Source organism: Engraulis encrasicolus, chromosome 17 (assembly GCF_034702125.1).
Source record: "Engraulis encrasicolus isolate BLACKSEA-1 chromosome 17, IST_EnEncr_1.0, whole genome shotgun sequence".
NCBI classification, from domain to species: Eukaryota; Metazoa; Chordata; class Actinopteri; order Clupeiformes; family Engraulidae; genus Engraulis; species Engraulis encrasicolus.
The window spans coordinates 34,397,420-34,419,412 of NC_085873.1; the positions used below are offsets into that span (position 1 = coordinate 34,397,420).

At 43.0% G+C, this 21,993-nt stretch overlaps 1 protein-coding gene and 1 pseudogene across 1 annotated transcript; both read right to left on the minus strand.

The window, feature by feature from the left end:
* Positions 1 to 594: 594 nt before the first annotated feature.
* LOC134467448 (interferon-induced protein with tetratricopeptide repeats 5-like) lies at positions 595 to 4,178 on the minus strand. Its single transcript, XM_063221328.1, has 2 exons — positions 4,114 to 4,178; positions 595 to 2,412 (listed from the first exon to the last, which is right to left on the minus strand). The coding sequence occupies exons 1-2, from the start codon at positions 4,116 to 4,118 to the stop codon at positions 975 to 977; spliced, it is 1,443 nt and encodes a 480-aa protein (XP_063077398.1). The 5' UTR covers positions 4,119 to 4,178; the 3' UTR covers positions 595 to 974.
* Positions 4,179 to 16,496: 12,318 nt separating this feature from the next.
* LOC134467018 (interferon-induced protein with tetratricopeptide repeats 5-like) lies at positions 16,497 to 21,640 on the minus strand (annotated as a pseudogene).
* Between the last annotated feature and the right edge of the window lie 353 nt (positions 21,641 to 21,993).

Consider the following 21,993-nt stretch of genomic DNA (forward strand, 5'->3'; position numbering starts at 1 on the left):
CTCATCACATCTCCCCTTTCTCCAACCTGCCATTTTTTAACAAACAATGCAGCTTTCAACATTTAAATATATATTTTTTCCTATTTTTTGTTTTTGTTTTTGCCTTTTTAACATTCTTCTTAACCTTTTTTGGGACTCCCAGAGCAGGGAAGCTTTTCATTGTATATATATGTTTCATATATATACACATGACAAATAAAATATCTTGTATCTTGTATCTCTGTTGAGCATGATGTATACACAGGGCCGGATGAACACACAGGCTAGTAGGGCTGTAACGATACACTCAACTCACGATTCGGTTCGTAACACGATTTCTGACCTACGGTTCGATACACCCCACGATTTCTGAAAAGCATCTCATTTGAAGCTTGGGAGCACTATCACATTGTATCATATGATTGTTTTCTGGACTGAAGGATAACAACATTTTGAAATGGCGTATCACGATATCTCCTCCTTACAGGACGATACAGTATTGTGACTCTGAGTATTGCGACTTCTCGGTTCGATCCAATATCGGTACAGCCCTACAGGCTAGATATGGCTGCAGGCTAGGGCCCCCCAATGTTGTGACAAGATGCATTACTGGAAAAGGAATCTGTCGTGTTAATTACAATTGGTAGACACAACATACAGTATATCATCCTTAATTCCTACCATGTAATTATGACACTATTTATGTAAATTTGTCACAAAGTTTGCCTTTCAAGGGGGCCCCACAGCAATCTGTAGCCTAGGGACCCCAGGCCATTTTAATCCAGCCCTGCGTATACAGTGTAGTCATATGCACACAGACTGAAGATACTGCATGTCTATGTCTAGCTACAGCTAAAATGCCAATGACAGTTATAACATGTTAGTAATGAATGCCTGTAACATGTTTTTCAGCAAGTAACAAAGCAATCCATTGGAGCAATGGTACCATGCGACTACTTATGAAGACATGTAGAAGATGATCTGCTCAATAAATCTTACTGCAAAGACAAGCTGAGCTCGCAGTGCGCACTGAGATACTCGTCATTGCTGCAGTCGATCTCCATCGCTTTCTCAAAGCACTCCAAAGCCTGGCGCCTCTCTCCTTTCGCCTTATGAACAAAACCCAAAATCCCAAAGGCCTCTGCATCTTGGTGGTCTCTGGCCAGACGTTTCTCTGCAATTTTCTTCAAGTTTGAAGCACTCTTCTCCCCTTGATAAGTTTCCGGTCCAAGTGTCAAACAGTCTTTGTAGTGCTTGATGGCCAGTGTTTCACACTTGTTGCGGTACTGCTGAAACTGAGCGTAGTAGAGGTGGATGACTTGCAATGGCTCATGGTTTGCCCTGGCAGCGTCAAATGTGGCCTGAAACATCTCTTCAGCTCGGACCATGTCGTTGCTCTCCCCGTAGTGCACTGCTAGGTCGGTCTTAGCGAATATGAAGTTCGCCTTAAGGGTTGTGGCCAGCTCCAGGTGATAGATGATCTGGCGGTTGAGCTGCGATATCTCACAACTTTTGCCCTTGCCCCATGTGATGCGAAACAAGTCTAACTTCTTCCTCTTGTAGCACAGCGCCAGCTGATGGTGAAGAAAGGCAGCGTCCTGGGTGCGCTCCACGGCCCTTTTGAACAAGGTGATGGCCCGATCAACAGAACCAAGCTGGCGGTAGTATTTTCCCACGTAACGAATCACGTGTGGGTTGCTTGGTTCCATCTCGAGAGCATCCTCTACCAACTCCTCACCCTCCTCACACTCGTCCTTCAAAACGTTCAGCCTCAGGCCTAACAAAACCTTTAGCACTGCGTCCTGTGGGTTTATCTCTATGGCTCTTCGTAGTTGCTTAACTGTTTCTGAGTCTTCAGCTCCTGCAGTCTCCTTTTCTGTGCGATAAAGAGCAATGGCATAGCCAGCATTCCATTCACTGCTGTCTGGCTCCAGCTCCAAGGCTCTTTTGAAGCACTCCTTTGCTTTGTCATTGTACCTGCGGGCAAACTTGAGAAAGGTCCAGCCTTTCTCACCATAGACCTGTGGGTGAAGGACAGTTGGAGCCCCTGTAGGGAACTTCTTCATAATATCAGCAAGCTTCTCCAAGTAGCTCTCACACTGAGGGTATTCTCCACGATGGTAATGGAGCCAAGCATAGTTGTTGTACGTGACAATGAGAAACGGCTCACAGTCCTCGCCATGATGTTCTCTTGCAAGCTCCTCTGATTGGACCAGGTTTGCAATGGCATCATCTGAAGACCCCTGCAGGTATCTAACATAGGCCAAAAAACAGTGGGATCGAGCTGCTCCTTCTTTCTTGCCCAGGTCCAGCTCAATTTCATCCTCCAGCCTTGTCTGAAGATCTGACAGGTCTACATTTTCTTTGCTCAGAGTCCACGTGAAATGACACTCCAGCTTTCGAAGCGTCGTCAAAACTCTGTCATGAGAAGGACTGAAAAAAGAGAAAACAAAATGGCATTCATTTAAATATTAATTTTCTTAGGGATGCAGCATACACACAGCATCAAAATGAATGCATGAAAATACCTGCCAATATTCAAGAATGCCATATGGTCATGGCTGTCTTATGGAAATGAAAAACCCTTGCCTATAGTGGCATCTCATTAAAAAAAAAAAAAAAAACTTTTTAGTAGATTATTTAAAGAATGCATGCTGCCCATTCACAAATTTCATGTTTTCTTCATGAATATTCATTACAATCACCAAACCCTAAGTATTCATAATCGATTGTAAATGTCATTAATGAATAGATGGCCTTTCTGTATGTAAATCCCATACACTGTATGTGAATCACTATGTAAATCTCAATTTAACATTGGCAAGTCAGTCCTATTTCATAGACTATAGCCTAAGTCTTTTTCTGACAGGGTATGAATGTGTTGTGAAGGCCTACACAGCGTTTTAGGAAATAGGCATCTATTATCCTGGCAGTCTATGGGATTGTTTTTATGAAATTGCGATTAAATGCCACTTGGGGTGCAGGTTTTCAAATATCCAAGACATACCGTATTCATTATTTCAAACTTGCCCAACTCAGCCAGCTTGTGCATTCAGTAGCCAACTAGATCAGTGTTTTTCAACTGGGGTACCCTCGGGTGCCGCAACCCCCCCCCCCCCACACCCCCACCCCCTCAGGGGTGCCATGGAAACATGGCTGACATAATGTGAAATTGACCTAAATAAATAAATTAAGTATTACATATTTGTCTAAACTAATACATTAATGCTTAGACAGTGGAATCTTTCATCTACTATTTACACACAATAAAGTAAATTTAGGTCACCCCAGTATGGCCTACACCAGGGGTTCTTAAACTGTTTTCCTTAACGCACCCCCTTATCTGTGCCCAAGACAAGCCGCGCACCCCCAATCCAAACTTCTACACGTATCTACACATTAAAAAAGGATTTAAGTGATTAATTACAATGATTCTTGCTTGAGACATTAATCAATACCTTACTTACTTTTCATAGGAACCAGAACATTATTATAATGTTCGCTAGCAAATTTTGGTCACAACCTCAACACAAACAAAATTCCGTGCACCCCCTGAAATCTCTGGTGCACCCCTAGGGGGTGCCTGCACCCCAGGTTAAGAACCACTGGCCTACACATCTGAGATAGGCTACAGCTGCAGCTTCGACGTCTCCAAATGTGTTACTTTTCAAAGCTTGTGTAGGCCTATAGGATGCAATGCCATGTTACGGCTTATTGGTTTGGGGTGCCTAGAGATTTTTCATGAATTGAAAGGGTGCCTCGCCTAAAAAAAAAAAAAAAAAGGTTGAGAAACACTGGCCTAGATTGCATAACAATAGCATTGATATAGGATATATACAGGATATATATAGGATATATACTTTTCCCAAAGACCTCTGAGTTGGCTGTAGTGCTTACATGGTATCCGAAAGCTTATTCACCAAATGCCTCAGGTAATGCAACAAAGGTGAAGCATCCGTCAACGTGACAACTGTAAACTAGCTTTGTGGCTATTCCTATATTCAAGCAGGTAGGTAACCCCACATTATGCAGAGTATCAACAAAGTTACTTCCTGTAGCCTATTATCAAGCAGGTAGGTAACCCCACATCATGCTAGTAAAACGTGCTATCTAACATAGAATGTTGTTACTCACTTCATAATGTTAAAGCAATCCGTCTCGGGCTTTAATCCGTGGCTGGCTGGCAGAGTCTACAACAGGTAATCCTTCCCTGTCCCAGGCTAGGATCGTCAGAGCAGTGTTTGATGAAACGAAACCGAGGCGTGTCAAGGCTACAAAGGGCCCTGAGGCAGCCTACATATTAACTTAAGCGCAAGATGCTACTTGTTTAGCCTGCCCAATTTTACAAAAGAATGCAGACACACAATCTCTTTCATTGAGTTATGTTTTGCAAGTCTGAAAATGATTTCAAATAGGCCTATAAGTCATTCTCCTCAGAAATACAGCATGGACATAACATAAATCACATAAGACTTTACAAACCTAATATGTGGATTCTGGCGAATACTCCCCCAGGAAAACAAAGATAGCCTAACTGTAGCCTCAGACACATTACTACCCATTTAGTAGGTAGGTTATCAGAAAAGTATCAAGCAATGAATGGTCTCTCTCTCTCTGTCTCTCTCTCTCTCTTTAATGTTTTTTATACAGTACTCGCTACGCCTATTTCAAGTTTTTTTTGTTTATGCCTATATATACTGTATGTAGGCCTATATATACAGTATATGCCCTATACAGATGCCTATATGCGGGATGAAATCATCACACTCTAGTCTAGGCTTACCACTATGCCTTCTCAGACATATTGTCATTGTTATCAACTCTTGTAACAGTTTTGTTTACTTTTTTATTTGAATAACATTAAATAAAAGTGAAATGCATTCAGGTTCACAATGATAATGTACAGTTCCTTGTAACAATAGCCTACTACACAGTTATTACAGCAGCCTGAAAGTAGTTGATCATCCCTACACCAGTCAGCTGTTTTTGAGATGAAGTAAACTCATAGGCCTATAGGCTGTAGTATATTGTTCGAATGTTCTGTGATCGATTGGTTTACCCTATGAGGAGCGCATTGACTCAGTGTTCGATATGTTTTGCCTACGGCAGTCTGTAGTATGTGAGCGGTAATAAATGTCACATACAAAGTGTCTCACCAGGTAAATAAGCCTCACCGTTTTATTTTATAGAGTAACAAGTACTCAACATGGTGTCAGAAGTGGTCTTTTCTTACTCCATATGAGACGCGAGACTACAATAGTTTTCGTTTGATCCTCCGCTGTGGGAAGAAAAGTTTAGTTTTAACGTCTTCAAGTGATCGAACGTACGTTAACGTTAGCTAGCTACGATGGACCAGTTTAAACCTCCAGCACCGCTAGTGCTAACCGGCAACATCAGCGAGAATTGGCGCCGATGGGAGCAACGGTTTCAGCTGTATATGACGGCTACGGGAGCGGACACAAAAGCTGAACCAGTGAAGATAGCCATAATGCTGCATACGGTCGGCGAGGAAGCGCTCGAGATCTACAACACAATGGACGTGTTTGTCGAAGCGCGTGAGGATGGACGGCCCGGTGAGCTAACGGTGAAACACATATTGGATGCCTTCAGAAAGTATTGCATTCCGAAAAAGAACATTGTATTCGAGCGCCATCAGTTCTGGTCACTACCGATGTCTGAGGGAGTCAACGTAGACCAGTTCGTGACTGAACTTCGCCAGAAATGTAAGAACTGTGAATTTGGACAAACTGAGAATGACATGATACGAGACAAGCTAGTGTTTTCTGTGCCAGACGTTCGCGTGAAGGAGCGATTACTGCGTGAAACGGACTTAACTCTGGATAAAGCAGTTGATATCTGTAGAGCAGCCGAGGTTACCAGATCACAGATGAGAGCCATGAGATCGGCGCAGCCAGAGGCATCCGTAGAGGCTCTTCACAAGGTGTCTGCCAGCTACGACAAGGGGAGAGTCACCATGAAAAAAATGTCACGACCACCTGAGAGGAAGGCACAGGCAGCGAGCAGTGTAAACAAATGCAGAAAGTGCAGCGGGGCGCACAAACCTCGTCAGTGTCCAGCATTCGGTGTCACCTGTCACAACTGCAATAAGAAGAACCACTACGCGAAGATGTGTGCGTCAACACAAGACAGAGGAGCCACTGCCCGGGGCGTGCACAATCTTGAGGTAGAGTCACTGTTCATATCTACAATGTCCTGTGCTGAACCCAAACGCACTCAGCAAGATAATTCGTGGTATACAACAGCCAACATAAAAGACACAGAGGTCAAGTTTAAATTGGACACTGGGGCAGATGCAAATGTGCTTCCTCTGAGCATTTTGCAGAAGATTCCGGGTCCTCATCAACTGCAACCCACACACATCACACTCGTCGCCTATGGAGGAACACGTCTGAAGCCGGAGGGCACCGTGAGACTTACCTGCGATGTGGCCAGAACGACGACAGATCTTCTGTTCTTCATCACCAAGCACTCCTCCACTCCGATCCTGGCCCGAGACGCATGTGAACAGCTGCAGCTGGTGAAAAGAATGCAGACCATCGCACTCAAAGCGCCAGCCACGAAAGAGGAGCTAGTGGACGCCTACCCCTCCGTCTTCAGTGGGCTGGGACAGTTTCCTGGGGTGCACCACATCCACACAGACCCACATGTGGCCCCAGTTGTGCACGTCTGCAGTAAAAATACCCATCGCTGTCATGGACCGGCTGAAAACGACGCTACAAGACCTCGTCGAAAGAGATGTCATCGCACCAGTGACGGAGCCTACAGAATGGGTAAATAGCCTTGTCATCACAGAGAAGAAAAACGGGACACTCAGGGTGTGCTTGGACCCTCGAGACCTGAATGAGGCGATCAAGAGACAGCACTTCTCAATACCAACTCCAGAAGAAGTACTACACCGGCTGTCAGGGAAAACCATCTTCTCCATCCTAGACGAAAAGGACGGATACTGGCAAGTGAGTCTGGACCAGCCCTCATCGATGCTCTGCACATTCAGCACACCGTGGGGCAGGTTCCGCTTTAAGAGACTTCCTTTTGGCATCAAGTCCGCCAGCGAGGTTTTCCAACAAAAGAACTGTGAGACATTCGGCAACATTGAAGGAGTGCACATCATTGCAGACGACATGATCATCGCCGCTGCGTCTGAAGAAGAGCATGATGCCATTCTACAAAAAGTAATGGACACTGCACAGAAAAACAACATCAAGTTCAACAAAGACAAAATACAGTACAAAGTGGACTCAGTCAAATACATGGGCCATGTAGTCACCGCGAAGGGAGTGAAGCCGGACGAGTCCAAGGTGTTCGCCATCAGAGACATGCCGCAACCAGACGACAAGAAAGCACTACAGAGACTGCTGGGAATGACAAGGTACCTCTGCCAATACATCCCAAATGAAGCCAGCATCACAAGCCCACTCAGAGAGCTGCTACGAAAGGACGCTGCCTGGCACTGGAGCCACCAACACACCGCTGCATTGGAGAAGCTCAAGACCGCCCTCATGCAAGCGCCAGTACTCCAGTTCTACGACCAGAGCAAGCCACTCACCATACAGTGCGACGCATCGAAAGACGGACTCGGCGCCTGTCTGCTGCAGGAAGGTAGGCCACTGTCTTATGCATCACGAGCACTCACAGACTCTGAGAAGAATTATGCTCAGATAGAGAAAGAGCTGCTGGCAATAGTCTTTTCCACCAAACGCTTTCACCAGTATGTCTATGGCAACACAGTGACTGTACAATCGGACCATAAGCCCCTAGAAGTCATCTTCAAATAACACCTGAGCAAGGCACCAGCACGACTCCAGCGCATGCTATTGAAGCTCCAACGCTATGACCTGAGAATCGTCTACACAGCAGGCAAGGAGATGCACGTCGCAGATACCCTGTCCCGCGCTGTTGTCAGTGACTGCAAGGATGACGTGAAGGAAGACCTGTTCGAGGAGAGAGTAGTGCATGCAATGGAGGCCACAGCCGCACTCGACGAAGACACACTCTCAAAGCTCAAGGGGGCCACGGCGACAGACAGCACACTGCAACAGGTGATTGAGCTACACAAGAAAGGCTGGCCAAGACGACAGCGCAGTGTTCCCACCAACTTACACCGGTACTGGTCGATGCGACACAACATCAGCATCCGGGATGGCATCCTGATGACTGGTGACAAGATCGTGATCCCACAGAGTGTGAAGCAGCTGATGCTTGACAGACTGCACCTCGCACACCAGGGGATACTGCGGTCGAAAGCGCACGCAAGAAAGGTGATGTACTGGCCAGGTATGAAGCACGACATCGAAAACCAGGTGGAGAAATGCCGCCCATGCCAACAACACCAGCCACAAAATCAGAAAGAACCCCTGATTCCACACGAGATACCTGAGCTGCCATGGCTGAAGATTGGTGCAGACATCTTTGAGCTACACGGACAGTCATATCTCCTGATGGTGGACTACATGTCAAAGTATCCAGAAGTGCTCAACTTACCTGACAAAACCGCCCACACAGTCATACGCAAAATGAAGACCATCTTTGCCAGACATGGAGTCCCAAAGGAGCTGGTAAGCGATCACGTCCCTTTCGCCAGCTCTGAAATGCGACAGTTTGCATCGTCGTGGGGCATAAAACTCATCCACTCCAGCCCTGGATATCCACAGTCAAACGGCCTAGCAGAGAGAATGGTAAAGACTGTGAAACATGCACTTAAAAAAGCAACACAGGCCGGCACAGACCCGCACTTAGCTCTCCTGTCACTACGCAACACTCCAGTGACTGGAACAGAGTTCTCACCAGCACAAGTCCTGATGGGAAGAGTACTGCGAAGCACCCTGCCGACCTCCACAGCTGTTCTGCAACCAGCTGTGCCACACGGATTCCACTCACGGCTGAAACACCTACAAGCCAGGCAAGTGCACTACTACAACCACAACACAAAGACACTGCCAGAGTTTGCTCCAGGCACTACAGTGCACATGTCAACACGTCTTGGCTGAGAACCAGCTACAGTCCTGCACAAGCGAGAGGAACCACGTGCATACAACGTCCAGACACCCAGTGGTGTCACGTTCCGGAGAAATCGACGTCATCTGCGGAGAATCCACCCCAGTCTTCATCGAGAGGACGACGATGATCTTCCAGAGCAGCCCATCGCTTCACAGAGAGAGGACAGCGCATCACAGGCCCAGCGAGACCAACGCACACCAGCCTGTGAGCCATCCAGTCCCACTCCAGCTGCGCCCACCTACAGCACCAGAAGTGGGAGAATCGTGAAGATTCCTGCAAGGTTCAAGGACTATGAGTTGAAATAACACTTGAGTCCTGCCTACAGATAAGTCAAGTTCTGACTTTGTTTATGTATACTTGTTCTTGTTTAATGAAGTGAATACTTACCCAATTTTTCTTCCACAGAGAGACTGAAAAAATATATATTTATCAACTGTCTTTGAAAAAAAAAAAAAAAAAAAAAGACAGACACGTGAAAAAAAAAAGAATCATCTGTGTCTTTGAAAAAACACACAACAGACACACACACAAAAAAAAGAACAGAAAGACAAACGTGAATGAAAGACTATGAATGATAAAATGTTTTTAATTGTATGCTATGTGATCCACAGGTTGTTTTTACAGTATAAGAATGTAATTTAAAATGCTTAGTGCAAATGTTATATCTTGTGGTAATTCTTAATATGATCATTTAAAGATGCAGAACTACAGTAAAGTTAAATATGATTCTCATGCTTAAAAAGGGAGGATGTAGTATATTGTTCGAATGTTCTGTGATCGATTGGTTTACCCTATGAGGAGCGCATTGACTCAGTGTTCGATATGTTTTGCCTACGGCAGTCTGTAGTATGTGAGCGGCCATAAATGTCACATACAAAGTGTCTCACCAGGTAAATAAGCCTCACCGTTTTATTTTATAGAGTAACAAGTACTCAACATAGGCTACAGGTGGTTTAGAAATATCTCTTAGACATAATGTTCAAACCTGTTTTAAAATTTCCGCCTTTTTATGTTATGATTATTATTATTATTACTAATAAAATTAAATTAACTTAAAATGTCAGCCAGTCTGTTGATGTTTTCATCTGGTAGGGGCCTGGTGGGCTGCCTATCCTACCTGTCTACTGAGGAGATGAAATCCAAGATGTCTTCCTCGCGGTTCCTCCATCCGGATCTACGGCTTGCTAGCTGCTGCAGTCTTTCTCGCGCTTGGGTTCTGCCTTTGCTGTCGATCCTGATCGCATATGCCTTCTTCAGCTGCTCGATGGCCTTGTAGTCATTCTTCTTCTTGAACATTAGGAACAGACCGTACTTGGTGTGGCAGTGTTGCCGCTCGGCGTCGGACAGGGCGTTGTCCGACAGCAGCCTGGTGAAAATAGGCTCCGCCTGCCTCAGCTGTTGGCTCTCCGAGTAGGCCTCGGCCAGGTGCACCCAGGCGTAGGTGTTCGATGGCTTCAGCTCCACGGTCTTGCGGAAGAGGCGCACGCTTTCGGCAACGGCTGCGTTGACCTGCAGCATGCATCATGCATACAGGGCATTTACAATGTGAAATATAAATTTGGAATAAAACAAGCCCTGACTGCAGAAAATGTATTAGGTGTAAACCTCTCAAGTAAAATTACACTAAAAAAATAAAGTTCTTTGACATCTTGCGTGGGCCGCTGCAAAAAAAACAAATAACAAAAGCATCGAAACAACCAAAATCACCAGTCCAGATCGCCTAATAACATTAATATAACCTGTTAACTTGAGGAATATCGGCAGAAACTCCAGCCTCTCTCTTCCTCCACGACAACCTCCCTGCCCTCATCTTTACAATTTTTTTATTAACATTTATCCACAAATGACGAATGCCTCAGGATGCCTCAGGAGGTACATGGGTGGGAGACATTACGCCTTGTTTTTTCGTAACATTGGTTAAAAACCTACAAAACGGTTATTTTTCCTTTAAAAAAACAAATGTCAATGAAAGAAGATGTGATAGGCCTACATTATGTTTCATATTAGTCTTAGATGAGAAGAAACATTTTTCTTAAGATTTATGTAAAGGTTTATATGTCAAATATCCTGCGGTGTGACTGTAACATTAATGAAACCTGGACTATAATATATATATAAATTAACCATTTTTAACAGTTTGAATAATGTATGAAGCATTTGGCATGATTGCATAAATATTAACTTTATATTAAGATATGTGAATGTGAAAAAAACTCAAGACAGTAATATGAACTACAAGTTCAATTTCATAACACAAATTGTGTCCTGTGGGGTGACATGTATGTCAATGTTTGTGAACAGGCAGCTGCAAGGCCAACTACAAGGGTCTTAAAGACTGGCTCCTAACCAGTCAGTGGCCCAATTCGAAACAGGGAAGGCAGCTGTCCTTCCAGTGAGCTAACTGGACATCGAGTCATGAAGAGTGGATCGAAACGAAAAATTGCTTTATTTCCTCTCTCGGCAGTTGACTGCATTTATGGGCGTAACGAGGATATTTCGAGGATACATCAGATGCTGACTTCGCTGCCTTGGTACACAACATGCTGTGCGCCACCTCCCTCTCAACCGGAAACCTGAAAAACAAACATGGCCCATACTACCCAAGCTACTACCTTATCATACTCTTTATTCTGACACTTATGTATGTAGATATTGAAAATCGAATGGATAAATCAACATTGTAGTATCTAAATATGCTGTCGCTAGATCTATTTATAGCCTATTTTACGATTCCGCCGTCTGACGATCATTCACCATTGAAATAGCATGCGTAAGCTAAGCGCTAACGTGATGAACGTAACTCCCGCCATAGAATCGCCGTAACATCAAATGCGCAAGGCGGCGCACTCGTTAGTGCCGTTCGTAACGGCTGCCTCATCAGCTAACTTGACCTATCTGATCAGTGACATGTTTATGTAGGAGGAGAGTCATCGAGTCACTGCCTCGTTTCGAATTGGGCCATGGCTTTCACAGAGACTTGGTTTACAAATGACGTTCCGGATAATTTCGTTCAAATTGAGGGTTTCTCGCATCTGCGCTTGGACAGGAACACAAACTCCGGTAAACTCCGAGGCGGGGGTGTGTGTATGTATATCAAGGACAGTTGGTGCCAAAACTTCGCTGTGAGAGACAAAATATGCACGCCCGATGTGGAACTTTTGTGCGTGACCCTACGACCACATTATCTCCCCCGAGAATTCAGCAATTTGTTTATTTGTGTTGCGTACGTTCCCCCCAGTGGGAATGCCAGCAGAGCTGCAAATTTAATTGCGGACTGTGTCCATCGCCACTTAGAGAGTAAGCCTGATGCTCCCTTTTTTATACTAGGCGATTTCAATCATTGCAGCCTAAATAAAACACTTCCGGGATTCGACCAATACGTGAAGTGCAACACCAGGAATGACAGACTTCTGGACAAATGCTATGGCAATGTTAAGCAAGCGTACACTGCCAGAGCCAGGCCGCCAATTAAAGACTCCGATCACAACGTTATTCACCTGCTCCCCACATACCGTTCTGTCTTCAAGTCAACCAAACCCGAAACACACACAGTTAAGCTTTGGACAAATGAAAAGTCTGAGGAATTAAAGGGCTGTTTCCTCAGTACTGACTGGGATGTTTTTCTTGAGGACGCGGACATAGACATTGCGACGGAATCCATCACTGATTATGTACATTTTTGTATTGATACTGTCATTCCGTGCAAAACTGTAAAACGCTATCCCAACAACAAGCCGTATTTTAACAATGATATCAATGACTGTCTTAAAAGGAAGAGAGCGGATTTTAGGGTGGGGGACAAGGTGGCAATGAGGGCGGCCCAAAAGGACTTGAACTTTCACATAAGATCCGCGCGTCGGCAACACAGGGAGTGCGCGGAACAAGACCTGGCGGAATGCAATGGAAAGAAGCTTTGGGACTCGATTAGGCAAATGACGAATATGACTGCTAGAAGGAAGCCCTTGTCTGCTCCCAATGAAAGTGTTCGTGCAAACGAGCTGAATAATTTTTACATGCGTTTTAATGCGTATAATAATGCTGAATGTGCGGGAGTTTTGGAAAATGTGATATGGATGCGCATAGGGTAGAAATCAAGTTGGATACTGTGGTCAAAACTTTTAGAGGTATAAACTCCAAGAAGGCAACAGGTCCGGATGGTCTGACAGCCTTTACCCTGAAGTCGTTTGCGGATGAATTATCTCCAATTTGGCTTAAATTGTTTCAACTATCCATCGACTCCCACAGCATTCCAAAGCTATGGAAGACTTCAATCATTTTACCGATCCCAAAAAAACCTAGCCCTCAAGAGGATAATGACTATCGGCCCGTGGCCATAACCTCTAATGTTTTTAAATGTTTCGAGAAGATAATGGTTGGGAAACTGCGCACGAGTGTTCAACCTGCTCTTGATAAGTACCAGTTCGCTTACACTGAGAACCGCAGCACAGGAGATGCCATTGCAACCATAATGCATCTAGTGCTTAAACACCTAGAGAATCCGGCAGGTTACGCCAGACTTCTATTATTGATTTCAGCTCTGCTTTTAATTTAATCCAGCCACACATTCTCCTTGAAAAATTAATTCAGCTGAATGTAAATCTGTTTTTAATTAAGTGGTAGGCCTATTATTCTTTTTTATCAAATAGGCCACAACGGGTCAAGTTCAATACTACTTTGTCGGATACAATGTGTTGCAGTATTGGCGCGCCCCAAGGTTGCGTCAGCTCACCATTTTTGTTCACTTTGTATACGAATGATTGTGTCAGTTCAGGGCCAAATCAGTATATTATTAAATTCTCGGACGATACTGTTATTCTTAGCCTGCTCTCTAAAAATGATAATGATAAGGTAAACAGCCACCAAACAGCTATAGGCTAGATACATTTGTTGATTGGTGTGATTCACACTTACTACACATCAATACTAAAAAAACAGTAGAGATGGTGGTAGACCCCAAATCCCTCTGTGGCCAGGGTGCAGTGGCTGTGCATGGCCAGGCCATTGAACAGGTTAAAACTTTTAAGTACCTGGGTGTACATATAGATAGCGACCTTAGCTGGCGCACCCAGGTCACCAATGTCTGTGCCAGGATACACCAGCGTCTCCATTTTTTGCGCAGACTCAGAGTCTTTGGAGTGTGTAAAAACATAATGTTAATCTTCTATAGAGCCACAATAGAGTCTGTTCTCCGTTATGGGATTACCAGCTGGTTTGGCAATCTCACAGTTAAACACAGGGCAGAAATCTCAAGACTTATTAAAAATGCAGGTAAGATTATGGGGGTAATGCCCCCCCTTAACCCGCAGGAGCTCTTTGAGCAGGCCACTATCAGTCAGGCGAATGCCATTGTAGCGGTTGGTGATCATGCACTAAATGGAGAATACATCTTTCTGAACTCTGGGAGGAGGTTCAGACTCCCTTGGTGCAAATATAATCGTTTTAAAAATTCCTTTATACCCCATTCAATCAAGCTACTGAATAAACAGGGAATAAGAGAGATTGAGTGGGACAAAATGGACCTCTGTTGTAGGACGGTGTGTGTGTGTGTGTGTGTGTGTGTGTGTGTGTGAGGGGGGGGTACGGAGCTGTGTGTGTGTGTGTATGGGGGGGGCGGTGCACTGAGTGTGTGTGTGTGGGGGTATGGACTGGATGGGTCAGGGGCAGTGGGTTAGGACATCCAGTGCTTCTGAGCATGTAGGCCTACACTGTTTTTCTTCTATTGTTTTACTGTTGTTTGTTTTTCTGTGTTGGTGTCATGTGTCCTATGTGTTCTATGTGTTCCTTATGATGCTGCAACCTCCCTGTCTCCAAAGCAAATTTCTCCTTCGTGGAGACTAATAAAGAAACCTAACCTAACCTAACCTAACCTTATTGCAATATTTCTGTCATGCAATGCTTAGGTTCATTTTATGGTGTCCTGTGGTGTGACTGCTCTTGTAGAAGGGGAAAAAAGTATTTTATAAATGAAAACACATATTAAGATTAAACACAATATCATTATCAAGTTAGCATGAGCTCAGATGTCAGTCATGTATACAAAAGGATTAAAATGGCCATAATGCAGTGAATTTCCTGTGGTGCGACTTCATTTTCCTGCGGTGTGACATGCCTATGTGTTGATGCAGGAAAATTTTTCTCAAAAATGGCAAAAATTAGGCGAAATTCCACAGACCACTAAGTGCTTTATTTTTTTCTATTTTTTTTCCAATTTTTTCAATCAATTTTTTCAGGAATTGGAAAAACTTTTTTTTTTTTGCCGTTACGCCCGCCCAATTGGGCTACTTGGGATGAGCGTCGGCGGGCAAAAACGGGAAAAATTGGCCATTTGGCGTTTTTTTAAGCCGTTTTGGGCCCATAGAAGTCAATGTAATTTGTTGAATTTGGGCGGAATTTAGCGCATTTTGGCGGTTTTTGAGAACCTTTTGGGCGGGATTTGGTCAGACACATCTGGCAACACTGGAAAGGGAAGCTAGAGGTTGCCATTTTCAGACTTTATGCTGCCCATTCACAAATTTCATCTTCATGAATATAACAAACAAGTAGAGCTGAAATGACAGTGCTATATACTGAATGTACATACATATAATGCAGTTACATTATTTATTTGTTGACACAAGTAACATACACATCTCTGTTACATATTACTGGTGGTTCGTTTTAAAAACCATTGCTTTACATTTTCACCGTTTGTGGAGGATGTAAAATGTTACAATTTACCATACAGGTCGGGTAAGTTGTAACAGGGGGAGGGTTAGTTGTAACACATGCTGAAAAGATTTATTTAAACAATTAATAAGTCTGTTTGTTTGTAAATCAATGATGCTTAAAGATACTTTGTTACCAAACACCCTAATAAAAAATAAGTAAATAATCTTTAGAGGCTTTAAATTTATTTTAAAAATCACAAAATCCATACATACAGTAGGTTCTATGAGGACGCCCCATCCCATGCAACATGCTCATTTACTTTTGTCTGATAAGTGTATGCCATCAGATTTAAAATGACCCGTCTAACACACCTGTTACACTGCCTCAGACGTTGACATGGTTTATTTAACATTGACAGTACAAATGAATAACCACAACATGTAAATGGATTTATTTCACGTTCGTTGTCCACCCATGCCAAGGTCAAATCCATAAAAGAAACAAAATACACGTACACACTTCACTGTACTGTGCATCATAGCAATGGGTAAAACTACTAATGGGTAAAAAACTAAAACATACAATGAACGAATGGACATTAAATATAAGTATGCATAGTATGTTACCTCAAGTTACGTAGAAAATCTTAATGCAGGTACATGTAACCAAATTAAGATAACCAACAATTCTTCAAAGCTTTTTTTGACATTTGAAATGTAGCCCCACACACACACAGTATCTACAAACCGAACCCATTCTCATGACTGACTCAGAACTGTAAGTAAATAGAAGTCCATTTTGGATTTCCCACAGCAGATCAGTGTAGTGAAGTGATGTCTTCTCACCCCTCCTCAATGCCAGCCCAACTCTTGCAGGAGTGAAGGGTGCAAATCCTGGAGGATATCGAAGACCTTCTTCATCTCTGGAGGTCCACAAGAACGCAGGGCACCAAAGATGCATCTCATCTTGTTCTGGTCAGTGGTCTCTGCTATGATCTCTCTGTACTGCTCTGCTGTGATCAAGTCTTTTGACAGTATCTCATCTGCTAGCTGCATCACACCTGTCACCCTCTGGATAAGATCTCCTCTGTTCCTCTTGAGGAAATCTGATACATCCACAGTGTCCTGCAGGTGGATTAATATTAAGTAATTAATATTACATATAGTATTAATTAGGGCTGGGACATTAATGCATTCATTTTGATCAATTAATCACATGATAATTAACACGATTTAAAAAATTGATGGCAGTATAATATAGCTACATAGTTCTGGATTAGACCAGTGGAAGGCAGTATTACGCCTGATGGTGAACAGCCTGCCGAAATTGAGGAGTTCTCTCTTCTTTTAAAAATGAATAATGTTTTTAGATTACACTCTTAGTGTCAAACAGTCTCTGTAGTGCTTGATGGCCAGTGTTTCACTCTTGATAAGTGTGCTGCTGAAACCGAGCGTAGTAGAGGTGGATGACTTGCAAGAGCTCATGGTTTTCCCTGGCACCGTCGAAAGTGCCCTGAAACATCTCCTCAGCCCGGGCGATGTCACCGCTCTCCCCGTAGTGCAGGGCAAGGTCGGTCATAGCCAAAATGAAGTTTGCCTTAAAGGTTGTGGCCTGCTCCAGATGATGGATGACCTGGCGGTTGAGCTGTGAGATCTCACGACCTTTGCCCTTGCCCCCTGCAATGCGAAACAAGTCTAACTTCTTCCTCTTGTAGCACAGTGCAAGCTGATGGTGAAGAAAGGCAGAGTTCTGGGTGCGCTCCACGGCCCTTTTGAGCAAGGTGATGACCCGATCCACAGAACCACTCTGTCGGAAATATTTGCCCACGTAACGGATCACGTGTGGGTTGCTTGGATCCATCTCCAGAGCATCTGCAACCAACTCCTCGCTCTCCTTGTACTGCTTCAAAACGTTCAGCTTCAGGCCTAACAAAACCCTTAGCACTGCATCCTGTGGGTTTATGTGTATAGCTCTTCGTAGTTGCTTAACTGTCTCTACGTCTTCAGCTCCTGCCATCTCAAATTCTGTGTGATAAAGAGCAATGGAATAACCAGCATTCCATTCGCTGCTGTCTGGCTCCAACTCCACGGCTCTTTTGAAGCACACCTTTGCTTTGTCATAATAATTGTGGCCAGACTTGAGAAAGGTCCATCCTTTCTCACCATAGACCTGTGGGTGAAGGCCAGTTGGAGACCCTGTAGGGAACTTCTGCATAATATCAGTAAGCTTTTCCAAGTAGCTCTCACACTGAGGGTATTCTCCACGATGGTAATGGAGCCAAGCATAGTTGCCGTACGTGACAATGAGAAATTGCTCACAGTCCTCTCCATGATGTTCTCTCACAAACTTCTTCGACTGGACTAGGTTTGCAATGGCATCATCTGAAGACTCCTGCAGGTATCTAACATAGACCAAAAAACAGTAGGATCGAGCTGCTCCTTCTTTCTTGCCCAGGTCCAGCTCAATTTGATCCTCCAGCCTTGTCTGAAGATCTGACAGGTCTACATTGTCTTTGGTCAGAGTCCAGGTGACACTCAAGCTTTCGAAGCTTGGTCAAAACTCTGTCGTGAGAAGGACTGAAAAAAGAGAAAACAAAATGACATTCATTAAATATTAATTTTCATAGGGATGCAGCATACACACAGCATCAAAATGAATGCATGAAAATACCTGCCAATGTTCAAGAATGCCATATGGTCATGGCTGTCTTATGGAAATTGAAAACCCTTGCCCAAAGTGGCATCTATTTTTTTTTTAATTATTATTTTAAAAAAAATCTTTTTAGTAGGTTATTTCCAAAATGCATGCTGCCCATTCACAAACTTCATATTTTCTTCATGAATATTTATTACAATCACCAAACCCTACTTAGGCTATTCATAATCGATTGGAAATATACATTTTTCATTAAAGGTACACTGTGCAGGAAATGGTCAAAAAAGTGCAACTACGCTGCTCATTGAAACTGGGCTGCCTTTTGCCAAATTTGATATTTACATGAAAGTTTACTAAGAAATAAACTAATATTTTCTAGTATTGCCCAAGTACAGTCATTTTTGCAGCTAAAAATGTCTATTTCTTGAAATCCAAAATGGCGGACCATGGAGAAGATCCCCCTTTTCATGCATGAAAAGTGCAATTTTCCCAGTCATAATAAATACTTAGAATTTGATGGTGGTGGTAAGTATTCATAAAAAAGGTCAGATTTGTGAATGTGCAGCATGAATCCTGGAATTAAGCTACAAAAAAAATATTACACGGTGCACCTTAAATGAATAGATGGCCTTTATGTAAATCCATATGTGAATCTCAATTTAAATCTCAAATTACCAGCCTCTCTTGGACATTGAAAACCTGCGCCCCAAGTGGCATTGTAATTTAATTGCAGTTTCATAAAAACAATTCCATAGACTCCCAGGATAATACATAATACCCATTCCCTAAAAAGTTATGTAGGCATTTTCAAACCTAGGGCTATAAAACAACAGTATTTACTGTTGCATTTCTCTTGACATTGTTTTGTATTAACAAATGAACACATGCATACCTTGTGAGAAACAGCCAATAGCCTAGCCTGTAAAATAGGACTGACTTGCCAATGTATTCATTATGTCAATGACAAAAACTTGCTCAACTCAGCCAGCTTGTGCATTCAGTAGCTTAGATTGCATAACAATAGCATTGATATAGGCTATTACTTTTCCCAAAGACCTCTGAGTTGGCTGTAGTGCTTACATGGTATCGGAAAGCTTCGGCTCAATTTGATCCTCCAGCCTTGTCTGAAGATCTAACAGGTCTACATTTTCTTTGCTCTGAGCCCAGGTGAAATGACACTGCAGCCTTAGAAGCTTGGTCAAAAGTCTGTCGCAAGAAGGACTGAAAAAAGAGAAAAGAAAATGACATTCATTAAATATTAATTTTCATTGGGATACAGCATACACACATCATCAAAATGAATGCATGAAATGTTCAAGAATGCTATATGGTCATGGCTGTCTTATGGAAATTGAAAACCCTTGCCTATAGTGGCATCTCTGTCTGTCTTTTTTTTTTTTAATCTTTTTAGTAGGTTATTTCCAGAATGCATGCTGCCCATTCACAAGCTTCATATTTTCTTCTTGAATATTTATTACAATCACCAAACCCTACTTCAATAGCATTGATATAGGCTATTACTTTCCCCGAAGACCTCTGAGTTGGCTGTAGTGCTAAGTCTACATGGTATCAGAAAGCTTAGGCTATTCACTAGATACCTCAGGTAGGCTAATGCAACAAAGGTGAAGCATCCGTCAACATGGCGGCTTTAAAATAGCTTTCTGGTTATTTGCCTGACGATAAGACCAAATTATTGAATATTTCAGAGGACGTCGACGGCTGGATTAGGTGTCATATGACGTCAGCAAATTAACAACAAAGTTATTTCCTATATTCAAGCAGGTAGGTAACCCCACATTATGGTAGTAAATAAAACGTGCTGTATAACAGGTCGAATGTCGTAACTCACTTCATAATGTTAAAGCAATCCGTCTCAGGCTTTAATCCGTGACTGGCTGGCAGAATCTACAACAGGTAATCCAGACCTTCCCTGTCCCAGTCTAGGAGTAGTGTTTGATGAAACGAAACCGAAACCGAGGCGTGTCAAGGTTACAAAGGGCTCTAAGGCAGCCTACATATTAACTTAAGTGCAAGATGCTACTTATTTAGTCTGCCCAATTTTACAAAATCATGCAGACACACAATTTCATTCATTGAGTTAATTTTTGCAAGTCAGAAAATGATTTCAATTAGGATAAGTCATTCTCCTCAGAAATACAGCATGGACATAATATAACGTCACAGAAGACATAACAAATATAGTCTCAGACACATCACTACCCACTTTGTAGGTAGGTTAACAGAAAAGTATCAAGCAATTAATCTCTCTCTCTCTCTCTCTCTCTCTCTCTCTCTCTCTCTCTCTCTCTCTCTCTCTCTCTCTCTCTCTCTCTCTCTCTCTAATTCCTTATAACAATAGTCTACTACACCGTTATTAGGCCTACAGCAGCCTGAAAGTAATATAGTTGTGATCATTCCTACACCAGTCAGCAGTTTTTGAGATCAAGTAAACTCATAAGTCTATAGGGTACAGGTGGCTTAGAAATATCTCTTAGAAATAACTATCAATCAATTTCAGCCTTTTTATTTTCGCATTTTTCTTATTATTTACATTTTTAAATTAAGAAAAAACTGTCAGCCAGCCTGTTGATGTTTAAAGGTAAAATGTTACTTATTTAGCCTGTCTAATTGTACAAAAGCAATCACACAATCTCTTTCATTGATTTTATTTTGAATAACTTTATTTTATTTTTGCAAGTGAGAAACACATCATCAAATTCAAGTCATTCTCCCCTGAAAATAGCATGGACATAGGCCTGCCGTAATTCACACATACAGTAACAAACCTAACCTCTTGCTAATACTCCCCCAGGAAAACAAAGATAGGCCTAAGCTAAAGCCTCAGACACATTAAATACACTTAGTTGGCAGGCTATCAGAAAAGTATCAAGCAATGACTGGTTCTCTCTCTCTCTCTCTCTCTCTCTCTCTCTCTCTCTCTCTCTCTCTCTCTCTCTCTCTCTCTCTCTCTCTCAAAGGTTTTTTGATACATTCGCGTTGAGGTTTTTTATGCAGGATGAAATGAACTCACTCTACCATTAGGATATAGATATAAGAGAAGAGTAAGAGTAATTTATTTGTCACATACAACCCTAACCTTGTGGTCTAGCTTGCAGTGAAATGACAGTTCTGGTTAACTCCACAGTGCAGAAAGACTAACAAACAAACAAATAGAGTAGGGTAATTGTCCAGTCCATAGCTGAGAAGGTGGACTCCTGTGTGGAGGCGTAGATCAACGCAGACAGTAGTCTAACGACCGTAGACAGCCGCAGTCTCCTGGAGGGGGGAAGCGCTCTTCCGGGTTGGATGAATTGCGCTCGCAGGGTGACAAAAACTGCATCCTCGCACTTGCCGTTCACCAAGATGTACAAAAGTCCCGTAAATATCCGCTGACATGGGAAAGAAGTGCCGTCGGATCCATTTTTTCCTCCAACGACTCCCGGCCGGAATGCGCATTTCGTCTCCATAGTAATTTCATTACCGCTATCAATTGAACTGGACACCACGATGAAATTAATCAAACTTTTACATTGACGCACCTTTACATTGACGCTGTAGACAGCACTTAAAAGTGCTTTCCATACATGCGGTCATGAATGTAACAAAATTACAAAATAAATATGGTCAAATTCCATAAAAAATAAGTTAAAAGAGTTGCACGGGAGCAGGAGTTACCAGATAGGCAGCCGAACG